Raw genomic sequence first — 18,184 nt, forward strand, 5'->3', positions numbered from 1 at the left:
CTGCTGCGTACAACCTGTGCATCCCACAGGAGAAACTGCACATTACCAGCCGAAAATTCCATCACTCACAAATGACTTAAAGGCTCCTCATACTACATGTCTTGAAACGGAATCACGTCACTAGTATCGGCTTGCTAAGACCTGCCTATGTTTACTTGACTTCTGACCTTATTATAAATAAAATTTAATTCTTTTGATTGTAGAGATGACAAATAATCTTCTAACAGTCATACAGGGCATACTCCCAGTCTGGAATCATGTCCAAACCACATTTCTATGTCAATATGTACATGTTTTTGTGGTTTTACATTATCATAGTCTTAGAATTTTCCTCATTATCACTACAAATCAAAATACCGTAAACAAAGCGCAAAGACTGGGCAAACGATGTCTAACATTTGTAGTGTGGTCACAAAATATTGCTGAGGACAATTGAAGGGCTTAGATTGTTACTTAGGATGCATTTACAGTTATTTAATGAAGTGCTCAGTATGCATCATGCCGGTTAGGTGATGAAATATGAAATGATAGTGACCTTCCTTCTGGAAGTAACTTAAAAACGTGGCTGACATGCATCTTTCTCTTTCTGTCTCTACTACGATTACGTCACAGTGTACGTTATGGTTACGATGGTATTTATGTTGTGAAATTTATGAATCACAAATTATATGTGGTATTCATAAGATACTTTAATAAACAAAGCATACAGGAGGAGTCGATATACATCGCTTACTGTAGTTGTAAAGTTTCACCAGTACGCCATGTAAAAATAGATTTTTTTTTTCCTGTGCCACAGTTAATAGTACAACTGTGCCTTTCAGACAAAACTCACCAAAGCGGGACATTGCTATGTCTGAAGTGTGCATTCACACAGCTGTTGCGGGTTGCCATATTTACATAATTAGATGTGGGTCAGGAGAACCACACTTGCTTTCAACACAAAGGGGACAGTCAGTCTTGTGCATTTACGCTCACACTCTGGGCGTGCCTGACAGCGTTTCATCTCTATTTGGAAAACAACTGGCAAATTAGACTTCAACATCACAACCTTTGGTGATGTATCCCCCCCGCTCCCGATTTTTTCGAAGGGGAGGGCGTGCTTATTTTGGTAGGGGGCACCTCCATTTGCCATGGAACAAATGCATTTCAATGGATATCAATTACACATAGATTTTTTTTGCTATTCATGGGCCAGCGCTTACAGTATTTTGTCTATATTTAGATTGTCCTTTTTGTCATACATCTGGGAAGTGTATTATTGTCAGCATCATTATATTTGGCTATGCTTGAAGTCAACTGTGATCACTCCCACAGAGGCGCAGACCTTCCTCTTGCAGATCCCCCTGCATGCTGTTGTCTGCGAAATTATCCGACCTCACGCCTCAATTACATTATACCGCCTCTGAGGGCTGTTGGTCACAAAAATAGCACCTCTAGGGTTATCCTGTTGTTGTTCTTATTAATATTATCTTTTCTTTTTTAACTTTTTTCATATTTTGTCAACATTAGTTGGATGTTGAAAAGAAAAACGTTACTAAACTGCTTGCAAATTTTATCATGGTCAGTGTGGGACCTTGGAATTTGGTGGATTTATTTTGCCCCTATAAAGTCAAATTAAGTAGCGGTCAACGGAAACAAATTGGGTTCATTCAGCCTCGGGGGTCCTGCCTAATTTCTGTCTGTTATGGTTATGAAAAACGAAATTACACAACTGTATATAATAAAGACACACACTGAATGGGGGGGGGGGGGGGGGGGGGTGTAAGGGTTGTTTGGACACTTGTGCATCAGTAAGCTAATATTCGGTGCAATGAGACTTGCAAAGATCAGAAAGTTTCCTAAAGGGGCGTTACGCGCAACATTTGCTGTGACGTCAACTCCCTGAGCCCCTCCATCTTTGGCGAAGAAGAAGTTCGTAAAACTTGGACAAACTACTCCAAGTTCCGATTCGGCGTTTGAAATTGTGGATACGAAGAAGGGTTGTGCTTCTAACCATCTGGGTTCATCACACTAGTAAACCGATGTCTTCTGAAAAGGGGGTTTAGCTTGACGTCTTTGACATCGACACAGCGTCAGCGGGTGGGTGAGTCACTCATGTCCCACACTGGAGGCTCAACAGTTAAAAAGCGATGCCCACACTTGTCTCAGATGGCCGCTCGTAGACGTTCTTCGCACCATTTAATTCCCCGAAAGGCTGCCGGTTCCTCGGCGAGTTGCGCCCTCTTTTTATGAACGGGGCCAATGCCGGTGGACAGAGGCGAGGGGTCGCGACGAAGAGCCCACCAGCAGCTGAGCCGGTCGGGCGTCAGAATGAGGATGCCCCGAGGAGGACGCTTGTTTCTGGCGACGTGCCTGGGATCTCTCCTGGTCCTAGTGCTTTACTTCCAGAGTATCGGCAAGCCTGGTAAGTCAGCCCCAGACACTTTTATTCGGAATAGAACTTAATTGTCTTATTCTCACACTCAATGCAACTACAACGAATCGTCGCCTTGCGATCGAGTAGGAAAGTAAAAAAAAGAAGAAAAGAACGAACGAAGTCTTTTGAGGCAAATAATTTATGTGAACATCGGATAGTTTACAATTCATGTCAAAGTATTAAAATTATATTTCCTTGGTAAGATGTTGTATTAGGAGTAAAATATCGGATCTTTTGTCTGCTATATGAATTGATTGACAGAAAAGCTGTATCATGAACTATTCATTCTAATATTGAAGTATGACAATATTACTCGTGGTAATAATATAAGTACAGATGGAGTTGCATATGAGCCATTGCACAAAAGGCATGCATGCATTTGTACGTTGTACATATGCCAAAGAACAAGTCTAAATATTGTACTTAAATTCTTATCTGATAGGAGACCTCTGTCAAGGTTATGCAATCGTAGTTTGGACTTCCTTTATCTTGCATATGACTTCATATTGTACCATTAAGATTTGTGCATTTGCTAGGGGAATTGGGTCACTATCTTGTGTCATGGTTTTAAGATAGTGTTGTGATTGACTTTCAGTAGGATGTGGTCAATCTGCAGAGTGCCGTTTAAATGAAGTATATGTGAAATGGAATGAATGTGCATCAAGTATGAATAAGAGCAATGTGGAAAGTGAAAACCTTTGAGACCCCCTGCATTCCTCTGTGTTCCCTTCCCCTCTTTTGTTTCCTGGGCTTAGGCCATCACGGACTTTAGAAGGCAGATATTACTTCCCTATGGAACAGCAGGTTTCTCTGGGAGAGGAATCAGTACCAAAAGACAAAGCCTCAGTAAGTAGGCTCTGATTGATTGGTGCTAAGCAAGCATGTGAGCCTGGACAAAATTTCCCCCCATTGACTGTAGAGCTTGTGGATCTTATAAACCTTGCGCTCCTCGAGCTTCCATCTGAGGGTGCCCGACAGACGCTCTGTAGGGTTTAAGTTTGGTGAAAGTGTTGGCCAGTTGGCCTTTACCTTCAGTTTTTGTTACCATGTCTTGGTCTCATCAGAGCATAAAACATTGTTCCCATAATCCATGTCTTAATCCATGTTTATCTTCAACTATGCTTTCTTGTGCATCATCATTAGAAGAGGCTTCCTTGTGGGACGACAGCCATGCTTGATCAGTTTGATACATTGTGCATTGTATGGTCTGAGCACAAAGAGGCTGACAAGACCACCTGGATATGATGCTGAGCACGCCTGTTCTGAGCAGAAGCGGTCCTGTTAAACCCACTGTATGTTCTCGGGCCACAGTGTTCCAGCTCAGTTTCAGGGTGTGGGCAGGCTTCAATATAGCTACTAAAGCAACTGTTAATTTTTTTTTCCGCTTCTGTTTTGCGACAAGGTGCTACTTTGAACTTCCAGTGAGCAGCATGAGAGAGTGTTAAAAGGATAACATCAAATTGAACACACCATCTCCCCGTAACCCGAGACCTTGTAAAACTAACATGTCACATGAAAATGACGAATTTGGACCTATTCACTTTGGCGTGTACACTGACTACTTGTAGCAAAATGTTATTTTCTGAACGTTTATCCTATAGAATAATTTTAAAAGTCAGTCTACAGTACAGAATATAAAATGTTATGACAGAAATTCCCATTTTAATTGTAATCACAGCCGACATGTTAAGTCAACCACTGTCACAAAATATGCATTCTGAATTTGAGCAACATTTCACACATGAAGCAACACACCTGAATAGCCTACAGTGCCCACGCAACATCACGCATGCTGCTTGTCCTGTCTGGGCTTGCTGCACAGGCTCACCAGTAGCCACTTTAGGCCCAGTGAAGTTCATGATGAATGTCAACACACAAGCTGTCATTTTTTTTTATGTCCGGATCTGACTGTACAAGGAAAAAACTTGTCTGCTTTCTAAAATTGCAAGCAGGCATGTTTGATGTGTGATAGTCACTGTTGCAAATGTTTTATGAAGAAAAAATGAATGGGGTAAAAAAATCACTGAGTTACCCTCGGGTTTTAAACATGGACATACAACATACACATTAAAGAAATACACTTTTGCACTTCAGAATGCGCTTGGATCATAACATTACCTTCACCATGACAACTAACGATTTATCTTAGGAAAGCCAATTATCTGGCTGAGCCATACTGTACATCCTGCATTGCTGTACAGGAAGCTTGTTGCATATTATTGTTTTGCATTCATTGTCTGACTTCCTGTGCCAACACCCTCAGGGTGGCTCTCAGGAAAGAAATACAAGCTCTATCCATTGTGCCAATATAAACTCATCAGTCTTGTCATCGTTATTGCTTTAATGGTTATTTTATCAATAAATGTCAGTCTACCAATGTGTCTCGGGTGGTGGCTGATCCGCTCAAACAAGAATTTCGTGCGACAGTCAATCAGGAAAAACATATCTGAGCTTGAGAATGAAACTGGTAATAGATGGGGTCATGGGTTTAACTCCTTACATGATCACTCATCTATACGTTCACGCTACAATGCATGGTGCCCAGTTCGGACTTTTGTTGTTAATTTTTTGTAAAGTCCCTATCCCACTGAGGGGCGAACTATTGCGAGTGTCTTCAAATGCAGCGAATTTTGCAATCTCAGCAAGATTTGACAGGGTTCATTAAAGATAGCAAATGTTTGCCAAACTGTTGGCAGACGTTCGCCTGTAAGTTTTCTTGTCACAATTGTATTTTCATTGTATGTTTTCATGCAAGGAAATATTGAACTTGCATGAAAACAAAATCACTAAAATAAGTTAGCGAACATCTGGCAAACATTTTGCAAACATTTGTGACCATGAACCAACAAAGGCGTAAGACCATTTTTCACAGCAGTCATTTTTAAATTCATTAATAACACAAATATATTATTCTCCTTGCTGAATTATTATAAAACTATGGATTTTCACAGAACTTTTTGAGGGTTACTGGTGCATATGTTCAGGATCTGGATATGGGTGCAGGTATGGTGCATATGTTCAGGATCTGGATATGGGTGCAGGTATAGATGTGTATTCATTTTCATTCAATATGGAATCAATGAAACTTTTGAGAAGCATAATGGCACCACCCTTATCTTGGTCATCCTCTATGAATCAAAGTAGATTGCAAACTTAAAAGGCTTGACAAATAAACAGTCCAGTCTTAGTGTCTTTGTGCTCCACTGAATGAAACTCTAGTTTAATACCTTTATCAAATGCTAAAACAATAAATGAAAAGGTACAGAAGAAAAAGTGTACCACTCGAGTTTTTTTATTTGACTAAACGGAGTCAGCAACTCACACGTCACGTAGTTGTGCAGTGTGTCAATTGAGTTTGCGACCCTGCCAAGTATCATCACAGTGTGAAGCACTACAATTTGCTGTGTATGCACTTGTGGAAAACAAAGCAAAGTCGTGAGTGTTTACTAAAGTCAAACCCATTCCCATGTGCTAATTTGCTAACAGCTCCATCGGAATCACCATAAGTCTACAGTGCATCTCGTTTATAAAAAGTCAGGACCAGACAAGTTTCTCACCACAGTGCCACAGTTGACTCAAAGAGGTAAAGTTGGTTCTCCTGAGTTGTGACAGTGATGGATTCCTCCTCATAGCTTTAAGCTGAAGACATTAAGGCCTTCTGAGTGAGTCAGTCCACCACAGCTAATTTTAGCTCACACTTACTGTAGGCGTGAAAGAGACACACACTTATTTGAAACTGGACACGTAACCAGAAATGTGTAAGTCTGTAAGACCTGTGCTCGACCTTTTATCATTCACCTGCTCAACACTGCATTAGGGTAGACATCACTTTAATAGGTCAGGACTTATTTTTCTGCTCAATGGTGTTTAACAATGTTTATCTTTGCTTATGTGTTAACAAGTATTGCTTTAAAATGTTATTTTCTGATGAAGCATATTCTAACATTTTGAATTGATAATAATAATAAAAGAAAATAAAGCTCTCGTCAGTTTTATTCTTGCAATATTTTCAAATTTTCTTCAAAGTACCGTTTTGGTACCAGTATCGAGGTCCTCTATGCAAGTTTAGTATCGAAGCCAAAATCTTGGTATTGTGACAACACTATTCCTCCAAATGCTCTCTGAAGCTAAACATAAATACAATTCCACACCATTTCAATTTATTGCACATCTTTGTGATACACATATTGCACGTGGAAATGTCACAATGATATTCTTTCCTCCTATATTGCTCCGCCCTAGTGTATTGCAGTTTCGAGCCATATGAAAGTCCAGTACTTATAATCAAACGGCTAAGCGCTAACTGACACTAGACAACGCATAAAATTGCTTCATGACACTTGACTAAAAGTGGTTTAAATAGTAATCAGTGTGAATTCCACGAGCTTTGTTCAGGCATGCTGAATTTCTTTGGCCCCCAACACAGCTGAAAGACATAGACAGGTGCTCAATATCTAAGCATATCAGACAATGGGTGCAATCGTTCCACTGGTGAGTTACTGCCATCTTACATAATAAAAAATAAAAAGCAGAATGACCAGAAATAAGTGACAAAGTCAAGTGTCCTGTCTCAACGTGATACCCTGTGTAAATGCAGCCAGCCTGCCTTAAGCACAGTCTGAGTACAAACCAGCAGGGAACTTTATTATATAAATATTTCATCCTGGTACTGGACAACTACCCCAGTTTATACCCTATCATTAAAAGGAACTTTTAAAAGCAAGTGTCTGCACAACCTTACAAAGGATATCACCTATTGTAAACTCACATCATCTTGCCGGTGTAATTGCAACCGTGTGTCGCGCTTAAGCATGCTCATGTGTCTGCCCCGTGTAAAGGAGGCTCCTTGTTTTTCTTGTTTGGCGTTAGTTTCCTTTTCAGGATCAAATTGTACTTTGCGTGTATACTTGAGCTGGATGAAATAATCAACCACAGCTTAGCTGGTCTATTTGGATTCTCAAGAATATTAATGCTTCATTATACCAAGACATTTTAGACAATTAATGTGTCCAAATTTGTGGGGACCTTTCTGTTCGAGCGTGACTGTGTCCCATTTTACTGAGCTAAACCCCAAATCTAACAAATACTTTCAGGTTGGTACTCGAATACAAATATCGAGCTAGCACTGACTTCATACGCTCTTCTACTTTCACTTTTAATATGTCGACTATTACTTTTCTGCTGTACATGGCCTTGCTAAAAAGAGGATTTAGTAAGTGAAAGCTTTTTACTTCTCAAAGTAAATATTTACTCAGTCAATGTCGCATAATGTTCTCAGATCTTTATCTTGATCACTGAGAGGAAGAGCTTTTTAAACAGGGAAGCTAATTTGCTCACAAAGCAGGACCCTGATTTTGTGCTGATTGAAGATTAAAGAACTGGCCCACACATTAAGGAACATCCTTCTCCCACCAATTGTTTTAAGCTCGTGCTGTCCTGTTTATAATGTCACGTTGACTGAGTGGACTCGTGTTTATTCGGGAATAAAATATTAATACCACTGCATAGACTTTAAGCACTTAACAGACACTGAACCCTGACCCTGAACACTGGCCTGTTTGTGTGGGGGCTCAGCTTCAACCGCCTGCATTGCCTCACTTCCTGGGTTTGAGAGGAAGCTGTGGCTTTCTGGTGTGTCAGAGCGTATGACACAGAAAAAGATGGTTATACAGAAACAAAATATGAACCTTTTACGTGAATAGATTGCAGACACGAGATTATGGTATGGAATTTTCAAATCTACATTGTTGTGACCAAAACAAACATGATGGTGCTTAAATAAAACAAAAGACAGATGCATAAAAGAATGCCAAGAGTATCAATTTATTAGACTCGACACCAAACTTCCCTCTCAGACAGTATCAAGCTGAACAGGGCACCGGTGGAGGAAATCAGACAGACACAGGAATGTCATGCTGCAGATGGAATGTGGTGCACGATCAGTGGAAGAATTTAATTGAAGAGGGAGGGCAAGGCTAAACAAAGTGAGATTCAGATGCACTCCAGTGTAGGCAGAAGTGACATTACAGCAAGTCAAGTGTTTTGCGATAGCCCTTAATCACAAAAGTCTCAAAGAACTGGAATTGGGAATGGAAGGGGCAAACCACAGACAACATAAATAGGTGCCAGAGCTGGTGATTACAACTGACCACTTGAATCTGTCCTTGGACCTCATGTGTCCATCCCCACCACTGATTGTTCCTATGCCCCCTCCATAGCTGCGTTTGTGCCAGTGGGATGATTTAAAAAGTAAAATGATGATGACATTAATGTGCTCAATAAATTGATTTCTAAAAAATTTAGGATGCTCGCTGTTGACATATTGATGACTGAAATAGGATGACATTCATACACACAAGTCGGTGTGCCTTAGAATCTGACCTGTGCCCTGATCAAATTCACCATAATTGGGTTGGATCAATGATCTTTCTTTTTCAACAAGACACTTATCTGCCCCACATTACGGCAACTTGCACAAGTGACAAAGCCAGGTCATTTCTTCAACATACAATCATAAGAAAGTCTATCTATCAATACTTCACATTCTCATCATCAGCAAGCGGCCTCAGGTAATTATCTGCAGTGTGAAGGAGGATTAAGTCATCTTAAACCACGGAGTTAATCATTTTAACGATGGAGCAAATTCAGTAACCGTGTTCACGACAAAGGCGAGCTGAGGTGCAAGTAGGCATTTCTAATGTGATTATTGCTGAAGGAACTGCATTGCAAATGAGGTGGCGAGCACCGCCAGCCTAGAAAAAGACACATCTGGTGGACACAGGCTTCTTTCACTCTCATTTACAGGCCTGTTTGGCTTTCAGACTTTCCATCAACCGCTGGTGACCTACCTTGTCTCTAGCTATTAAATGCATCCTGTGCACTTGAAAAGCAATGAGTTAAGAAAGCTGTAAATCTGAGAACTAAATAATGATTTAAATATGAATTGCTGAGTTACTATGAATTCATGATACATTTGATGCATTGATTTATTGCAATTATTAATCACAGCACAGTCTTTGTTCAAGAAGCAGTGTACAAGCCAATACACATGGACCATCCCTTTGCTAGTCACATGAGATGGTGTTGCAATTTAAAAAAAATATATATATATATATATATTTTAGTGCATTCATTGGATTTACAGTCTCAGTTCCTCATAGTCATATCCTGAGTACTGTCACATGGTGACAGGAAAGGTTTGGAACTGCTAAAATGTGAGCTGTAACTTTAAGGTGTAATACATTTATTTTGAGTGTGCCTGTAGTTTTGTTTTATTGTACAAGCAACTTAATTTGTATCATTTTCCCGAGCAATCCTAAAGAATGTGGTAGGAGTGGTGAATTCTGAACCAGCGATGAGCGATGTTGTTCCACTCCAAATATATCGTGGTAAAAAAAAAAAAAAATCGGCAGATTTGAAAAACAATCATTCGATTTATCTTTTGTGTATAACTAAAATAAGACATTTGCAATGATGTGATTTTTCTTTGGAAATGCAATGACCATCAATCCTACTCATGTGATATTGCTTAACTGATTTTTATTTGTTTCTTTTAATCACTAAATAATACCAAATAAACGAAAATAATTGATGTATAAACAGTAATCGTAGAAAATATCTTTTTAAATACACCTTAACGCAAATAAAATTGTATCCAGTTATATGAATGGAATAACCGATAGAATAAATTATTCGAATGAAGATTCAATAGTGACAGTCTAAATGGTATTAAATAAGTTTTTTATTTTTTTTATCAACGCCCTTGTGTATGAGACAAGATGTCACTTAGTAAGATAAAGATATACCGCTAAACTGTAAATTGAGATTCCCAGTCTCACAGACACCGTAAATTCCAGGTTCTCATATACTGTAAAGACTGCCATCCAATGTAGATTTTACCTTTAATACCTGTAAGAGCTTTTTAGAGAACTTTTCTCGTGTTATAAATCATGAAGTCCATTCTCCTCCTCGTACGAAGGCTTTGTGTGAAGTTGTGAAGCAGACCTATACATTGTTTCAGCCACATATGCAAAACTAATCACTTCTCAGCTTTTTTAGCCAGACCTCAATACCATAGCCAGTCTTGGGTGGATGGGGGATGGGAGTGGGAAAAGGGACAGTGAAAAGAAGAATGCTTAGATGAAAAACAATACAGGACATTTGCAACTTTTCTATCAGTTCTGTAAGGACTGGTCCTACTGGCAAATTTGTTTATGGAATGTAAAAGAAAAGATCCCCTTAAAGGTTAAACAAGTCTACATAATAGGCATTGGATAGGACATGAAGTTCCTATAAAATGATGGAGGAGAAACTAGAGTAGGAGCCAACCCTGGGGGCGGAGCAATGAGGTATTCTGGTCACCCTCTGGCCACCTCATATCTAGAGTAAAATTTTAATACCTGTGACTTTCCTGCCATTTTCACAGTGATTAAAAAACAAATGGACAAACTTAAGATATTGTTTTTATAAAAGCAAGAAAGGATGCCAGCGGGAAGAGTGGAGATCAAGGTGGAACAAAGATATATATCCACGAGCAGCGTTCATGCATCAGGCATAAACCAAGCTTGAGAATATGACCCAAAAATGTCTGATTGCAGAACCCAGTGTTGGGACCAGTAGCACGCCAAAGAAAAGCAGGAGAAGTCCACTGCAGACCCTCTATAGTGGAGACCAGGTAAGAACACACACATCAAATACAGTTTGCTTCTCTTTGGTACAATGTACATTTTGTTGTCCAAATTTGTCAAGCCCACCAAAACCAATCATTTTATACCTTAACATTTTTTGTCATCCTTCTGCTGCGGTATTAAAATAACGACGAAACACAACTGATAACTTTGCTGTAAGTTGTTTACTATTATGGAAAAGAAAATCTTAAAAAAACTACGGCTTGGAGATCATGGCTTTCCTACAAAATTGTATTCTACAGCTGTTCATGTCATCCCGCAACTAGTCGGCACTTTTAGAAGTTGCCCCTGTTTATGTTATTTTAACCCTTGTCCTTCAAGCAGCGGCAGCTGTTGGCTGATCAGAAGTCACTTCAAGGTCGCAGGGAGCTGCTGGAGCAGGCTTGTCTGAGTCATACGAAGAAGCGGCAGGTTCTTTCCCCAGAAGATCTTAAACACCTCATTGTGGATGACAAACACAGCCTCATTTACTGCTATGTACCCAAGGTTGGTAAATATGACCTTTCCGAACACAGTTAATTCGTTCCATGGCCAAGCTTCTAACGCAGAACACTTGTATGAAAATACAAGCCTCTAATATTGTAACATAATAAATGCATACAGAAATGAAAACCGTAAAGAATGAACATTTTGCCACATTTTTTGCTTCATTTCAGTGGACATTGTGCCACTCCTTCGGTGTGTACACTTTGGCCACCTGGTTGCAATAAGATACAGATGTAGAGACACATGAAGAAGAGTTTTGCAATGGGTGCAGTAAGCTTCATGTTGAAGTCACATACGTATTTCAACACAAGCAAGCTTTTTATTTGAGGGAGTAGATCAGTTTAGTCTGAGGTGTAAGTGGAATTTACGGAGAATTTGGGGTAGTTGTGCATCAACTTTTGCACTCAGTGGTACAGAAAAGGAATATCTTATCATATTCAAATCATCTGTAATCCAAATATTCTTAATCGTAATGTTCTAAGATGAAGTTAAAATGGCATTAAACAAATTGTTATGCTGGTATGTCTGGGTCATGTAATGCGGCCTCCCTTCCAGGTGGCCTGCACCAACTGGAAGCGCATCCTCATGGTCCTCACCAGCGACGGCCGTTACACCGAACCCCTTGCTATCCCTGCCAATGAGGCCCACGTATCAGGCAACCTGCGCACACTGTCCGAGTTCTCGGCCCCCGAGATCAACCGCCGCCTCCGCAGTTACCTCAAGTTCATCTTCGTGAGGGAGCCTTTTGAGCGCCTGGTGTCGGCTTACCGCAACAAGTTCACGCGTAGCTACAACACAGCTTTCCACAAGCGCTACGGGACGAAGATCATCCGGCGGCACCGGAAAAACCCAGACCCGGAGGCTCTGGAGAATGGGAATGACGTGTCTTTCCACGAGTTTGTCCAGTATCTGGTAGACCCTCGGACCCAACGAGAGGAGCTTTTCAATGAGCATTGGGAGAGGGTGCACTCCCTTTGCCATCCGTGTATGATCCACTACGACGTGGTGGGCAAGTATGAGACGCTGGAGCGAGACGCCCATGCTGTGCTTTCGTTGGCGGGAGTGGAGGACACGGTTGAGTTCCCAACGTCCAGTAAAAGCACCAGGACGGATGGCAACATGGCGGCACGCTTCTTTAAACACATTAGTCCTTTTTACCAGAAGAGACTGTTCAACCTTTATCGTATGGACTTCTTGCTCTTCAACTACTCGACTCCGGAGTATCTGAGAACTTGATGAGAAGGGCTTGATCTTGTAATTTAGATGTAGTTTTCTTTGGGTTGGGGAATTTGCACTTTTTCATCACTGTGGACTGATTCCTCCTCCTCCTCCTTGCTGTGTGATGAGCCTCATATGCAGAGAATTTTTTAAATTTCTGGTGAGATTTACTTGATCAAGAGCTGCACGATATAGCCTTAAAATAAAATCCTGATCGTTTATACGCAAGGGGAAGAAAAAAAAGTCTGATTTCTGATAATAGATTTTTTTTCCCTGGTCAATTTAATTCAAAGTAAAGTACAATGACGTAATTAAAAGGTTGGAGAAAATGGATTTTTAAACATACTGTGATGGGAAAATGAAGCTTAAATTTGCTTCATGAATCAGTTTTACTTTTTGACTTCTCCAGATGGGACACTCAGTTTAACATTTGGCTGAAAGCACACTGACTTTTCATTTCTTATACCCCTTTATAGAAACCAACGGTGCCATCTAGAGGAGTCAAAAATACAATTGTTTTATAAAGCAAATTTGAAGCTTCATTTTGACATCACCGAATATAACCCTTAGTACATTTTCATAAATAATTAACAAAAATATTACCTTCTGAATTAATATGGTATGCAACAACAAAACTGTCACTAAACACTATGAATTAATGGTGTGGCTTAACAATGAACCATGAAGATATTCACAAGATCCCACATACAGTCCATTCTTAGACAAGGAAAAGAAGCCTGTCTACAAAATGAGGCTATAGGCATGACCTGTTACAATTTACAATGTAACAAATAATCTCTGAGTGGGCGCTTGCGCAATGGAGAGGTATTTCTGGCCTTCATGTAATTATTCAACTGTGGAAAGGTTACTTCATGCTGCTGTAAAGTTTGGTGAACTTCCAGACGCTCTTATTGTGAAGACACACCACCAGAAGTAGTCGGGTAAAAAGTGAAACACTGACTTGATTGGATTTAACCCGGATGAAGTTTGTAATGCTTTTACATGAGCTGTCGTGCATATTGTCTGAAGTTGATCACAAAAGCCACTTCACCGTTGAAGTGGATCAGTGTGTGGCTACATGACTGCTTCTTCTGCAACATATAAAGGTGCACTATGTCTTTGACAATGTTCAGTGTGATGAGTGACTACTGGCCAGGCTCCATGTGAAATAATTGTGCTCATGTTGTCTGTTTCTTAGCAGTAGTTCGAACTTTCTTTTAGGCTTTAAACATATTTTGCAGCAGAATGTTCGTCTGACGCCGCATTTCCAAAGTACTGATGAAACAATGTCTTATGAGTCAACTAGCTCCACTGTGTTTCCGAAAAATGCCACATGGAGTTTGGGGTGGGTGTAACCCCTGAAAAGAATGACGCATCGATATAATCGATTAAACAACCAGCAAGGAGCTGTATCTTACATGAAACGAGCATGGCTCTTTGAGCCTGGGACCAATGAGTGAAGCCTTATTCTTGTGGAGCTGGTTCTCCTTTTGCAGGTACTAACTGTGAACATGAAAATTCAGTCCAAAGCTCCTCTGGTATCTGGAAAAATGTTAAATTATACATATCGATGCATTAGATATTTATTGTTTTACAGTGATGTATGTCGTCTTAGTAGCTAGGGGGGAGAAATATGCAAGTTGATATCATTGAGATATTTAGCCACCAAGAGCAACATTACATGGATTATGCAACATCATTGGATGAAAACCACCTATGATTGATGACAATATCTATGTAACTGAAAGAGGGAAAAGCTGTCATTTTGCATCATAGAAAAATTGTAAATAAATTACATTTACATTTCATCTATTAATCAACTAGAGATAAGATTGTTGCAATGTCCGTAATAATTCTAGTGTACCGCAAGGGTTAACAATGTCTATATTTGCTCCCACCCCTACTATTAATAGACTTTGTATGCAGAGTTTGAGTGACTAGGGATTAGATAGTCTGTTACTTGTTTTTTTGCACATAAAGCGATGCCAAATAAAAATCCAAAGTTTATTTGTTACAAACCGACTACTTGTTTCTTTCAGTTCACAGTGTTTTACCAATCTGAATGGTTTTCATTTCAGCTTACAGTCACTGCCCAATTCCAGTAAACTTGCCATCCCTCCACTATTGCCGCCTGTTTCGTTCGCACTGGGCAGCAATACTGTATAAACAACGGCATGACTGTGGTCGAAACTTGAGTGAAACCCAGCTCGGGTCAGAGCTTCCCTTGTTAGGGCTCACCGGGGACATGAAGCGGTGGAATCCACCAACATCAACATTGCATAGGCTTGCAGTCATGAACAGCAAAAAAAGGATGTTTTATAAAAGGGGTAGTGCTTGGGTACAGCTTTTCAGGATAAGATTACCAATTCGTATTCATATATGCAGATCAATACAAGTATTGATAAAATGGAGACTAATCAGTATTCCAAACCTTTCCTCTTGTGTTCTCTCTGATTGGCAGTACTAGGCCAACAGTAAGTAAACCAAAGCAATAGTAAATATGGTTGAACTTATTATCTTCAAATCAAAACAAGCTAGGTGTGTGGATTGAAGGAATTTAAAGGACAACAACCCTCCTCTAGGCGCCGTACTACTGTATCAAAACACTTTCTTTACAAAATTTTGTAGAGTTACACGCTCTATCAAGAAGGTCGACTGTTGGCCTAGCACTGAATGAGTGGATTTTGATGTTTTTTTTTGTTCATTGTTCAACATGCTTCTGTTCACATCGACTCTTTCACTCAAACAAGCGTATCTGACCACGACACAGCCTAGCCTGCCTGAGATATGGTATCGGCACAACTGCTCTACAGTGAGGCCAAGATGCCCCCGCCAGCCACAACCGACCGCCCTCCCATAGAACCCACAGGGCGTCAGCTGCAGCAGCCCGCACCCCAGCTTAACTGAGGCCTGCTTGGGCCGTGACTGCCCCGCCGGCTAGCATCAATGTTACATCAACCGGGCAACAATGGTAACAAAGGTAACAATGCAAAGTGAAGGAATGGGGTCGAAATACAAAAAGCCCTATCTAGCTACAAAAACAGATATGCTCAAACCTCATTGAATAAAGTACATAAGCAGAAAAGTATATTCGCATATTAAATCAATAAAAGGAACACTTTAAGCTTATAATTATACCTACACACATAATCAATAAAGAAGACATAACTAGACATTTTTGATAAATGGTAATGAGAAAGGTTTTTATAACTTTATGATCTGATATATATTTCTGAGCACTTTGAAATAACAAATTACTTTTGATATATTGCCTAAATAGCTTAATGACCCTTAAGGAACTGTGTAATGCATGCCTGATGTTTTTTCTCTAAATCATGGACACGGCCAGAGTCGTCTTGACCGTTCAGTACTTGATTGTATCTTGTTTTGACTAATGCTAGACGCCAGTTTTTGATTACTACTGAACGCTCTGCACAGAGGGAAATATTTTGCCTAACAAAGAAAAGATACGGTTGGAACCATGATTAAACTAAGAATAAGCAAAGACATGAAGTATCAAAAGAACAGCAATAGATTAATGATGTCACAGCCAAAAGCTAACATAATTTCATACAAAATGACAAAATTGAAAGAATGAAGTACGACAGTGTATGGCCAAGATTGGAGAAGAATGTTCACAGGAAGGTCACGTGGAGATAAAACCAGCAGGTGCCAGGGGGAGCCAGCCAAGGACTCGGCCAAAGACGGGATGGAAGACAACAGCCCCCACACACACCAAATCGCCTATAACCAGCACCCACTCCCATGGCGAACTTGCCCCACCCCAAATACTCATCACCCATCAAACTCGGCCCACACTAGCATGTGCAACTGATATAAGCTAACCAAAGAACCTTGAACGTTGCCTTTTCTGAATGGAGACTTTCCGCTCTTGAAGAGCCCAGCGCTGTATTGTACTTTCCTGAAAACAGAGCTTTTTGAACAAGAATTGTGATTGAACTCAACCAACCTGTGTAAATCTAATTTCTGCTTCAGTGTCTTTCCTAAATCTGAAGAAATCAAACGAGCACGCAGTGAGTAAATTGGATAACAGGTGATTGGCAATGGCTTGTGCCGTGAGGCGCAGATAACACGCTCCCTAAATTGGGGACAAAATCCAAAAAAAGAAAGCCACAATATATCACTGAAGGAAGCAACTCCAAAAATAGACTTGAACAGGGTTACTTACTGTTCCAGAGAGTTGGTATCAATCCCAGGGAAAGTGAAAGATGTTCTGCTAATCCACAGTTGTATTGTCCCAAATTGCTCAAGAAGTCACCCTTAAACTGTTTCCCGTAAATTAACGTGTTTTGGGAGTTGCATATTTGATGCATAAAGTCCAATTACTAGACTTTCTGTGGCCCAGATGTAGGAAGAAGAAAGAAAGATATTGTTCTCCTGCCACACCTGTATTAGTTGGAGTTCAAACAGGGATGTGTATAAATGGTAAGGCTGGGTTTAACGACGTCTCAAGATGAAAAGGCGGGGTTAGTAACGTCACAAACCAATCTAGAGTCAAGCCCATTTAGAGTGCTGTTTGTGCTATGTTGAACAGCCATAGGCAAGACAAACATGGGTCATTCTTCTCACAACTTTGGGGACTTAGCCAGGCTGGGGGATGCATATTTACGATTTGAAGAAAAAAAAGTTGAGAATTTCATGTCAGGGTTGCTTTAAGAGAGGCAGTTGCCTAAGGTTATGCAGATTTGTACTACTTGACAAGTTTGAGAAGTGTTATTTAATAGGAAAAGCAATTTAAAATTTTATCATTTTTAACCTAAAAATATTGGCGATACTGGCACCGGTATTTGCTTGGTATCATCAATACCAAGTCATGAGGATGCTTCCAGCAAGAACTATGTAGTTTATATTTCAGATGATACTTCTGCAGAGGCTGTGCAGTTAAAGAATGAGATTTATTCAGTGCGATCAGGTTGATCATAAGTTTGACAAAATATGACGACAGGTGGTCTCAATAAAAATTCCATGGACTACTCCCCCCCCGCCACCCCCCGACCCCAGGTGAAACAATTCATTAAACACATGGAAGTGCTTTTGAAAAGGAAGGTTCCAAGCATATTTATATAAAAAAATATTGTAATTTTCTTTTTGTCAGAAAGCGAACTTTGCGTTTCTACTAGCTGTACACAATGAATCCACTCAGAAGACAAATATTTCATTGAGTTGTGACTACTATATGTAATGAATTTACTTTTTCAATTAACAAAGTTCTCTACTCTATTTTAAATAATTGATGCACTTGAATCTTGGCACATAGTAACCACATACTTAAGCTTGACTCTTTGGTGCCAGAGTCTAGGTTTAGTTTTTTCCAGAGGTGAGTGATTGAACCAAATAAAAGATAAATTTTCTTTAT

At 40.0% G+C, this 18,184-nt stretch overlaps 1 protein-coding gene and 1 long non-coding RNA gene across 4 annotated transcripts; both read left to right on the forward strand.

Annotated features, from left to right (window-relative positions):
- The first annotated feature begins 1,853 nt into the window (after positions 1 to 1,853).
- On the forward strand, positions 1,854 to 14,825 carry LOC148402576 (carbohydrate sulfotransferase 11-like). 3 transcript variants are annotated; one of them, XM_088369123.1, is made up of 5 exons: positions 1,855 to 2,079; positions 2,149 to 2,404; positions 11,014 to 11,090; positions 11,425 to 11,589; positions 12,145 to 14,825. In XM_088369123.1, the coding sequence occupies exons 2-5, from the start codon at positions 2,242 to 2,244 to the stop codon at positions 12,823 to 12,825; spliced, it is 1,086 nt and encodes a 361-aa protein (XP_088225249.1). In that variant the 5' UTR covers positions 1,855 to 2,079; positions 2,149 to 2,241; the 3' UTR covers positions 12,826 to 14,825. The 3 variants fall into 3 exon arrangements, with proteins under 3 accessions (XP_088225250.1, XP_088225249.1, XP_088225248.1); XM_088369124.1 differs by having other exon boundaries at positions 1,854 to 2,404; positions 11,428 to 11,589; XM_088369122.1 differs by having other exon boundaries at positions 1,855 to 2,404.
- LOC148402577 (uncharacterized) lies at positions 3,270 to 6,399 on the forward strand. The gene is made up of 2 exons (XR_015857133.1): positions 3,270 to 5,419; positions 5,458 to 6,399. It is a non-coding gene; the product is annotated as an uncharacterized LOC148402577 (long non-coding RNA).
- Positions 14,826 to 18,184: the final 3,359 nt, after the last annotated feature.

Source organism: Syngnathus floridae, chromosome 2 (genome assembly GCF_059516105.1).
Source record: "Syngnathus floridae isolate MCC-2025c chromosome 2, RoL_Sflo_1.0, whole genome shotgun sequence".
NCBI classification, from domain to species: domain Eukaryota; kingdom Metazoa; phylum Chordata; class Actinopteri; order Syngnathiformes; family Syngnathidae; genus Syngnathus; species Syngnathus floridae.

Coding starts and splice junctions, on each gene's coding strand:
- LOC148402576 (XM_088369122.1), top strand. CDS start 2,242: ATGCCGGTGGACAGAGGCGAGGGGTCGCGACGAAGAGCCCACCAGCAG. Junction 11,091..11,424: donor CCCTCTATAGTGGAGACCAG/GTAAGAACACAC, acceptor TTGTCCTTCAAG/CAGCGGCAGCTGTTGGCTGA. Junction 11,590..12,144: donor TTTACTGCTATGTACCCAAG/GTTGGTAAATAT, acceptor CCTCCCTTCCAG/GTGGCCTGCACCAACTGGAA.